General features: G+C 43.5%; 1 protein-coding gene across 1 annotated transcript; it reads left to right on the top strand.

Annotated features, from left to right (window-relative positions):
* The first annotated feature begins 6,685 nt into the window (after positions 1-6,685).
* On the top strand, positions 6,686-8,406 carry LOC141719530 (uncharacterized). The gene is made up of 3 exons (XM_074521908.1): positions 6,686-7,518; positions 7,627-7,860; positions 7,947-8,406. Exons 1-3 carry the CDS (start codon positions 6,686-6,688, stop codon positions 8,404-8,406), a joined length of 1,527 nt encoding a protein of 508 aa, XP_074378009.1.
* Positions 8,407-10,147: the final 1,741 nt, after the last annotated feature.

Raw genomic sequence — 10,147 nt, 5'->3', positions numbered from 1 at the left:
TTTCTTCACCAGTACCGGATTTGCAAGCCATTCGGGGTAGAAAGACTCTTTGATCAGCCCCACCTCCAACAACCGGTCCACTTCTTCTTTTAACGTTATTGCCCTTTCTCCACTTACCGGGCGGCGTTTCTGACGTATGCCTTTGCAATGCGGGAGGATATTCAAACGGTGACACATTACCTCCGGGTCGATTCCTATCATATCTGAATGACTCCATGCGAAGACATCAAGATTTGCAATTAGAAAATGGGCAAGACTTCCTCTCATCTCATCATCCAACTGGGATCCCACTTTCAAAACCCTGCTCGGATCATTTTTATCAACTGGAATAGATATTGTGTCTTCAGCCGGTCCCGTCTTTTCGGCGGGCATAAGGATCCTGGGATCCAAATCGAAATCAAAGTCTCGGGGGTCTTCGACTTCCACTTTCACATCTGAGGGAGCGTCCTCGTTTGGAGAAGCATCAACCTCAATTTCATTCAAGGGCGCGTCCTTCTTTTGAGGAGCATCCACCTTGAAGTTATTCCCGAGACCTTGCAAAATCTCACTTCTTCCTTCCAACTTTTCCCCGTTAACTTCTTTCTGTATGATCGCCTCGGTATGGTTCACCACCACTTCCTCCACGCTACGGATCCTCGAAATACGTCCCCGCGTCAAAAAAGAGTTCCCAGAGACATTGGTTTCTTCCTTTCCGGGGCTTTCAACGAAATAGTGGGCATGGACCTCTCCACTTGGTTTTGTATGAATATCTTCTACATCTTCAAATGGGAGACCTTTCCCTTCATACCTCCTTCTACGAAATTCCTTGACAACCTTATGATAGCAGTCGCGTGACTCATACTGTGACCCTCTCAGACTACCAACCCCGTTTGGCGTTGGGAACTTTATCATCAAGTGGTGTATCGAGGTTATCACCCTGAATGCTCGCAACCAAGGTCTGCCGACCAGCACATTGTGCGCGGAATCCTGATCTAGCACCTTAAAATCTATCATTTGGGTAACCGACAAGGCTCCTTCCCCGAGCGTGACGGGAAGCCTGACGAGACCCATAACTCTCACTGCTTCCCCAGTAAAGCTATAGACGTGCGCATCTTCGAAATACATGTCACTATCTGGGAAACCCAGCTTTTTGTAGGTGCTGTAGTACAAGATGTTTGTAGAACTCCCATTATCCAAGAAGACTCGATGTACGGTCATTGCCCCATGCTCATCGTTGTGAGGATGATGCACCCACCTAGATTCTTTTTCCTTGAACGTAATATCAGCGGACTCCCCCTTAAAGACCTTCGGGGGTCTATCTTCCAAGTTGTGGATGTTGGTGAGCGGTGGATGTCGCGCTTCTCTCGCGTTTTTCTCCAGTGCTCGATTACTATCACCAACAAAAGGGTGTCCTCCAAAAATTGCCCTGATACTGCCAGCCCTCTGAAACTTGACCTCTGCTATTTTTTCAACATCCTCCGCCCGCAGGGGCTGTTTTTCATCCTTACCCTTGTCATCAAGTCCCCTGCGTCGCTTCACCTTGTAAATCCATTCTCCTAGGTATCCTGCCTTGATCAATTCCTCAATCTCATCCCGCAAGTGACGACACTCATGGGTGTCGTGGCCAGTAGACTCATGGTAGTCACAATATTTCTTCTTGTCTCTGCTCTGCCAGGAAGTTAGACGGTCGGGCTTCTTGAAGATTCCTCTATCCTTATTTACCTCGAAGATATGATCAATGGACGCTGCCAGCGGTGTATAATTGTTGACTCTTCTCTCGTAGTTCGATGGTGGGCTCCATTCTCTCCGCGAGCTCACAGCATTTACCCTGTTAGGGCTTCTGGCGTTTCGCCAATAATCTGGGCTCACGGATCTGTCCCTTCTCTTGGATCGCCCCTTGGAGTTATAGGTATTGTCATTCTTTTTTGTTTCTGCAAGCGACTGCTCGATTGCTTTGAATGACTCCGCCTGCGCAAGCACATCAGCCAACGACACTGGGTCCTTCCCTTGTAGGTGCTTCCAGAAATCCGTCCCCACACGCAACCCAGCTATAAGCAATATTTTCAACATTTCATCAGTTGCACCCCTCACCAAAGTAGATTCTGCGTTAAACCTCTTGAAATACGAAGTCAAACTTTCTCCTTCCTTTTGTTTCACATTAGCCAGTGTGGTAACAGGTGGTGTGTACTTCACCGCGGCTTGGAATTGTGTCAAAAACAAAGTTTTCATCTGTTCCCAGGATGTAATTACACCTGGACCAAGTTTTTGGAACCACTGCTGAGCGCCTTCTCTGAAAGTGGCTGCCAAGAGACGGCATCGAGCCAAATCAGGTACTTGATATACATCCATTTCAATGTTAAAACGTCCCAAGAACTCCACAGGATTAGAGTTCCCGTGGAAACGCAAGTCATTGGTTGTGTTTCTGTATCCCGCGGGCAATTGCGCCTCCCTCACAACAACAGCAAAAGGAGAAGGAGCTTGCGCAGTCGCCGTCACTCTTCCTCCCTCAAGATGGTTGAGCAACCTCTTGAGGTCGTTCACATTAAACGTCCCTACCCCAGGAATGGTTTGAACATTAGGCTGATGGGGTTGCTCTGCGACTTGCTGAAATTCCCCTTGATTACCCCCCAGGTGTGGCGGAGGATCTCGCCGCCCCTCGCCCTGAGGCTGCGGCGGTGGCACGTTACCATTTTGGTCCTGGATATTTTCCCGTACGCGAGGTTCATCTTGACCGCGTCGTGGAATTTCATCATTGTTCTGCATTCTTACTTGAATTCGCCCGCCGTCCTGGTCATGAGGACGCGCCCCAGACCCATTACCAGTAACGCTGTGGGAAGCTACGGGAATAACGGCGGGGGCTTCTCCAGCGGAGTGCGCTCCACCTCTCCTACCATTATAAGGGGCTCTTCCGTATTGATATCCCATTCTTCCTCGTTCATTCCTCTGATATCCCCGGTAGTAATTTCCGGGCCTTCCTCGCGGAGGGGCACGCTCGTGCTCGCGGTGCCGCACCCCGTCATCCCTTTGGAATGCGGGGGGCACACGCGTCGTATCACGGGGCCTCGCTTCTCCAGCGTTTCCTTCCTTTTGCCATTCTACCAGCAACATCCTCAAATCGTCGTCCTCCAACCTTATGCCAAGCCTCCTTTTCAAGGCTGAAAGATCCCTTCCTCCCTCGTCTTGGTTTTGAGTGTTCTCTGCACGACGACGCTCGTCCATCATACGCCCAGACCTATGCGGGTGTGGCACTACCTAGTTGCCCAGGCGAGGCCTTTATCTGCCTTCAGTGTCCTCATCCGCAAGCTCCACAATAGGTTCTACATCATCCGAATACTCCAAACGCCGTGGAGTGATTCGCGGGTTTTCCCCGTTCCCCTGGGTATCTCCTTCAACTACAGGGGCTTTCCCCAAGGCATGACCATGACGGGGGAAACGACGACCTCTCCTCGTCTTTCGACGCTCCACCGTGTTCAGTCTTCAGTTAAAACTGTTAAGAGTATCCCCCATGCGATATAATTGCTCCAATATATCAGCGTTGCTGATGAGAACTGGAGGTGTCCCCCTACATCCGGAGCCCTTGGTGGATCCGCCATGTTTCAGGGAACGTAAGGTTCATGGCGAGTATAATGCCCCCCGCCTTCTCCTTCTGACCTACTGTCACTTCCATCATAAGAACTTCCATCACGATTGTAAGACATCTTTTCCTCCTAAGATTGCGACCTTAATTAGCAGCCCCTCCTTCTAGCGCCAATTTGTTGACGGAGGAATCTGGTAACAACAAAGATTGAGGTTTCTCGCCGGAACTAAGATCTGTGACGGTGGTTCTTTGCCAGAAACTTAAGCGGTGTGTGGTTGCTTGTGGTTGTTTTAGGCTGAGATTGATCAGAGTAAGTGGTGGCTCTCTTATCAGCTCTCAACTTCTTACCCACTCAATGTGCCTACGTACCCTTTTATATAGGGATCAAGCTTGACGTAGTTCTCGTAGAACAAGAAGTCTAATGAGTTTAGACTTCTTAATCCTAAACCCAGTAGAAGCCCATCCGATATCCATCTTCCGCTAGCTTTAGGAATGTCCAACTATGAGGCCCAACCGCGAAGGCCCAAGGCTCGTCCGTAATCGTAGGACTTCACGGATAGTGCATCTCCCTGTGCAAGGATAACACTCCGCTACAGCTATCTCCCTTGATTTACGAACGCAGGTATAGCCACGGTTCACCCCAAGTGCCAGACGCGTCCTTGTCCCCCGAATGAGGATAACCCACCAGATAGCAGGACAGGTGATCCCAAGCTCTTGGGTGCAAAGTGCAGGATGACTCCAAAGTTCTCCAATGAGGACACCCGTTGAATACAAGAATAGAGTTCCCAAAGCACACACCAAAGTTAACCCCGCATCCCCAACGAGGACACCCGTTGAATACAGGAGGAGGCCTTCAATCATCAGGCATACCCCTGGAGGCCTTCTAGCTTCTCACGGACATCCCCCTCCTTGACCGTCTCAAGGAGGGAATTCTTCAAAGAGTACCTGCAACAAATACGTTAGTAAAAATAACTTCCATTGCTCCTCCCATGCAAGCTCTGTCCTAAACTCATCCAAAGTATATAGACCAAAAACAGGACGCGTCCTAACCTTTTGGGCGCGTCCTCACCTTCATAAATCCAACCCTGTTTCCTCATCAATCATTCCTTATAGCATGCAAAACCACAAGACGCGTCCTAGTGGAGACAAGCGCGTCCTACCTCTTTCATTGCCACAAGATCACGTTTACCAGGTAATTTTCCTAATGTTGACGCGTCAACCAAAAGTGGGCGCGTCCATATCCAAGCCTCGCTGTTACCAGAATATAAAGCATCAAATTAAATATACGTGCGTCCTATGTGTCAGGACGCGTCCTATCCTTCCACAACGCAGCATCGGGTTTGACCATATGTAATCCGCATTTGACCCGAATCAACTCAATGCCAAATTTCGGATATAACACAAAGCATGCATTCATCTTCATTGACAGATCTTCAAAACTTGCTGCTCAATTAATTAACCAAATTCGTGCCGAACAATAAAATTGAAGTTATCGAAATAAATGTCCAAGAACAAACGTGTTATGTTAAAACTGTACCTCCTATCTGTTTTAGGAGTAGCAGATTTATTTAGAACAACTTCAATACACCATTTATTTAAACTCCTAAATTAAAATTAAAGGAGTAAGAATCAAATTTAAGCTCGAACAATTTTCTAGTTTTACTTAAGATTACCCTTTCACTGTTTATTCTCCAACGATAGTTCCTCTTTTTAAGAATCCTCGTACTAATATATTAAACTAATATTTTCTAAATTGAGAGGACAATCTCTTTTTCTCGCCTTTTTATTGGCTTAAATCTCAAAGTAGTCACTGAAGTGAGGGTGACATATCAAAAATACCCTTCTAGTTATCGGGGTCTCGATGACACCACTCTAGTTGAGAGTAATGACTTCCCCGTTAGTCAAGGACGTTGACTTGACGGGAGACGTTACTTACTTAACGGCAAATCCAGATGGCACCTACATGGCAGCAACTGTTAAGTTACGTGGCTTCCAAATAAGCAAAGCTAAGTTTATAACAAAAAAACAAGAAAAATAAACAGTCATAATCGATTAAAAACAAATTTGAGATAGAAGAGTGTGATTGGAAAATTGGGGGAAAAACCCTAAGTGAAGAACTCGTCTGAGAGAGTGCAATTGAGGGGCGAATTGGAAGAACATTGTGGGGGGGGGGGAGTGCGAATACCGTCACTTGAAGGTCTAATACTACAATCGAAGGTATGTTCGATTCCCTTAATTGACGAATCCTAGATGTATTGACTTGTATGTATCTGTAAGTATGTTGATATGTGCACATATATACATTTATATGTTATTTTTTGTTTTTTTCAGCATGTCTACTACTCTGTATCTTCACCACCATGGTGATTTTACCCCTCCTCATACTATTACTTATGTTGGGGGTAAAACCGAGGTCATTACAGAGTTTGATAGTGATTTGATGTCCTTTCGTGACCTAGAAGATTTTGCCCAGAAATATGATTATGATGTGAATTCTCTTGTTTATTTTAAATGTGATGGGTTTAGTTTTAGTGAAGGTATCAAGGTAATATATGATGATGGTTCTGTGAGGGATTTAGTTGATTTGTCTAAGCCGTATGGTAGGATTGATTTATATGTAGATCATTTTAACCTTGATGACCTAATTGATGTTCCGCAAACCCCTAAACAATGTAAAATTAAAACTGTGCATGAGGAGAACAATGTGAGTAGAATGATGGAAGAAGAAATAGTTAGGGATAATAGTGATAATAGTGATAATGGGGATGATACAGATGATTCTTATGACCCTGAGTACAGACTTGCTAAGGATAGTGAGGAATCAGATGATGATGATAGTGTATGCCCTGATAATGTATGTGACAGTGATGATGAGTTGCATACCATTAGGCAAAATGCTAAGAAATTTAAAGATAAAATGTATAATGCTATGAACATACCAAACAAGTCCCCTAGTGAAGAGTCTGCTTATGATTCTCAAGTTTTGAGGTCTCTCTCATCCTCAAGTGAGGATGAGAATGCAAGAATTGGATATGTTGGTCCACCTAATCCCAAGAAAAGAAGAATCTTGAAAAAAAGGGTAGTACTGAAGGGGTACCTAGGTTTGAAGTAGGACAAAAGTTTGTTAACATGGCTGAGTTCAGAGATACTGTTAGGAGATATGGTGTGCTTGATAGAAGAGGGGTCCAATTCATTACTAATGATGGTAGAAGATGTCAAGTGTCTTGTGAGGCAAACTGTCCCTTCTACATTTGGTGCAGTAGGGACAAGGATAGTGAGACTGTAACTGTAAAAACACTGGTTGACACACACTTGTGCACTAAGCCATACAACAACAAAATGGCAAATGTCAAGTATTTGTGTGAAGTTTTTGGGGATAGGATCAGGAAGAACCCTCAGTGGTCATGTAAGGAGATGGCTGAAACAATTAAAAATGAACTGGAAATTGAGGTTCCTAGAATTAAAGTGTTGAGGCTAAGAAAAATGGCACTTGAAGGAATTGCTGAGAGTCTTAGGCAACATTATGCTAGAGTGAGGGATTTTGGCCAAGAGGTGTTGTTAAGTAACCCTAAAAATACTGTGAAGATATCAACAACTAGATTGAATCCAGAGGATCCTGTAAAGTTCAAAAGAATCTATGTGTGCTATTATGCTCTCAAGGCTGGTTGGAAAGCAGGCTGTAGACCAGTTATTGGGTTTGATGGATGTTTCTTGAAGACTGTTTGTGGTGGTCAGCTCCTATCTGCTGTAGGTAGAGATGGAAACAACCAAATGTTTCCAATCTGTTATGCTGTGGTTGAATCTGAGAATACGGATTCTTGGAGGTGGTTTCTTATGTTGCTCAAGGATGACTTAGATCTGGAGGATGGAGATGGATTAACAGTCATAAGTGATCAGCAAAAAGGGTTGGAAAATGATGTGAAAGAGCTTCTTCCATATGTTGAGCACAGATTGTGCACAAGGCATCTTTATGCCAATTCAAGAAAAAGTAATGCTCTTTCTCTACTTGATAATTTTCTGCAATGTTCACGTATATTGATTTTGACTCATGTTTGCTACTGTGCTTGCAGGTTCAACACTGGAATATTGAAGAATTTGTTTTGGAGAATTGCATTGTCAACTCACAAGGTTGCACATTTAAGGGCTATGAAAGAAATTGAGAGACACTCAAAGGCTGCACATGCTCTCTTGTCAAAACATGATCCTAAACAGTGGTGCAAATCCCATTTTCAAATACACTCCCTAGTTGACAACACAGACAATAATATGTCTGAAAGCTTTAATTCATGGATCATAAATGAAAGGTAAAATAAGTATGTAACACTCTATAATATGTAATGCACCATGATTGAATGTTATTTCCTAACTACTTGACATTGTCATGTAACAGGTTCATGCCCTTGTTGACCATGCTCCAAGAGATACATTTCAAACTACTGACAAGAATAAGAAGAAGAAGAGATGAGATGCTGAATAGTGATATGATCCTTTGTCCTAAAATAAAAAAGACTTTGGATCTTCTTGTGACTGAATCTAGAAAATGGTCTGCAGCATGGGATGGAGATAGAAAATTTCAAGTCAAATGTGGAACAAAGGCAGTTACAGTTGATTTGGAGAGGGGCACGTGTGATTGTAGGATGTATGACCTAACAGGCATACCATGCCAACATGCCATAGCTGCTATACACTCAAGGAGGCACCAACCACAGGAATATGTGTCTGACTACTATAAAAGGGAGAAATATCTTGAAAGCTACAAACACTCTCTTGAGGCAATGAAAGGTGAGGAATACTGGGACTTTCACTCAGAAGAAACAATGCTGCCTCCTGACATTCCCAAGAAACTCTGAGGAAGACCAAAGAAAATGAGAAGGAGGGAGGAGTGGGAAGGTGGCACAAGAAGTCAGGCTACACCATCTCAAGGAATTGTCCTACAGAGATATAACAACAGAAGAGTGATGCATTGTAGTAATTGTAGACAACCAGGGCATAGAGTCTCCAAGTGTCCAACAAAGAATACAGATGCCACATCTGAACAGACAAAAGAGAAAGATGCTGCAACTGAGACAAGAAAGAAGAAAGACACACAGGGTGCACCAGTGAAGAAGAAGGCCAAGGAGGTGGCAAGACAGAAGCTTGCTGTGAGAAGACCTACTAAGGGAATCACAATAAATGAACCACAGACTCAAGGTTCACAAACAGGCTCTAAACATCCAAAAGGCAAAAAGGACACATACAAGGGCAAAGGTAAGCAACTGGTAGAAGAAGATGAAGGAAGTTTGGATGATGACAGTGATGCTAGTGACAGGGTTGCAGAGGAGGTTTGGAAGTTGTTTGAGGATGACTACTTTCAAGGCAATGAAGGAAGTCAGAAAAAGATGAAGTTGGTGACAGAAGTTGAAGCATAAGAAGATGCACAGATGGTTGAGCTTGGAGATGATGAGCCCTTGGCCTCTTTCAAGAAAATTCCAAGGAAGAAAATGCCTTTGGTTAAAGGCCAAAATGCTGATGAGTGGTCTAACAGTGGCAAGGATTATGTGAGGTTCAGTGATGAGCTTAGAGGCCCTGTAGGTACAAAGGCAGTTTTCATGCCAACACCTGGCTTGGTGCCTTTCAGACCACCTAGGGCTACACCACCTGCAAACACACCACCTCCTAAACCAGAGCAGAGGCCAAGGGCTGTAGCAGCCCCTAGAAGTTATGGTTTCAGACTCAGCACTGAGTTAAAAAGGTTAAGTGGCTTCAAGAATACTGCAGAAGATCCAATTAACCTAGGGGAATGAATTTTTAAGTAGTGTTGCTTTTGGAAGTTTTATTTAGGCCAATTCTATTAAGTCTCTCTTGAACTTGTTATTGTTAAGACTGTTGCAACTTTTGTTTAAGTATTTGGTATCTCTTAAGACTGATGTAACTTGTGTTTGTAAGACTTATTTATGATGAATGGTTTCTATTTTGCAATTTGGTATCTGTTATATTATTTTTCAGTTATTATCATGGTGAAAATGACTATCTAATTTGTCCCAAATTATACCAAAAGGTGGTCCATATGACCTGTTCATTGATTACAACCATTACAAATGTATTCAACCATACAATCTATTCAAATCATTACATTCACTACTCCTAACTATCATTACACATGCATCTTTACTGCCATCATAAACCAACTAATTCATATTCATTACAAATGCAGCCACCATCACAGCAAATAGCACACACAACTTGAGTTGTTTTTTCATCTTTTTCTTCTCATCCTCTAACTGACTTCTTGCATCAATTAACACCTTTCTTTCCTCCTTCAAAATCTTCCTTTTTTCAACACTTTCCTCTAAGTCTTCTTGAACAAGTTTTAACTTCTCCTCCAAATAAATTCTCCGGTGGTTCAAATGAGTTATCACTTCCATTGATCTAGGGCAGAATTCTTCCTCAAACCATTGAAAAAATGGCAGCCTTCACCTTCCTACAATTAACAAATTTTAAACATTATTTACAACAATAAAAAAACATAAAAAAAATCAAAATATTACCTTTGGTATGGCACAAGTATAGAAACGCCTTCCCGGATTTTTTAAAGTCCATGAAACACATGTT

This window comes from Apium graveolens, chromosome 4 (assembly GCF_009905375.1).
Source record: "Apium graveolens cultivar Ventura chromosome 4, ASM990537v1, whole genome shotgun sequence".
In the NCBI taxonomy this organism is placed as follows: Eukaryota; Viridiplantae; Streptophyta; class Magnoliopsida; order Apiales; family Apiaceae; genus Apium; species Apium graveolens.
Note: the sequence above shows the minus strand (reverse complement) of the source record. Positions and strands in the feature narration are given on the sequence as shown.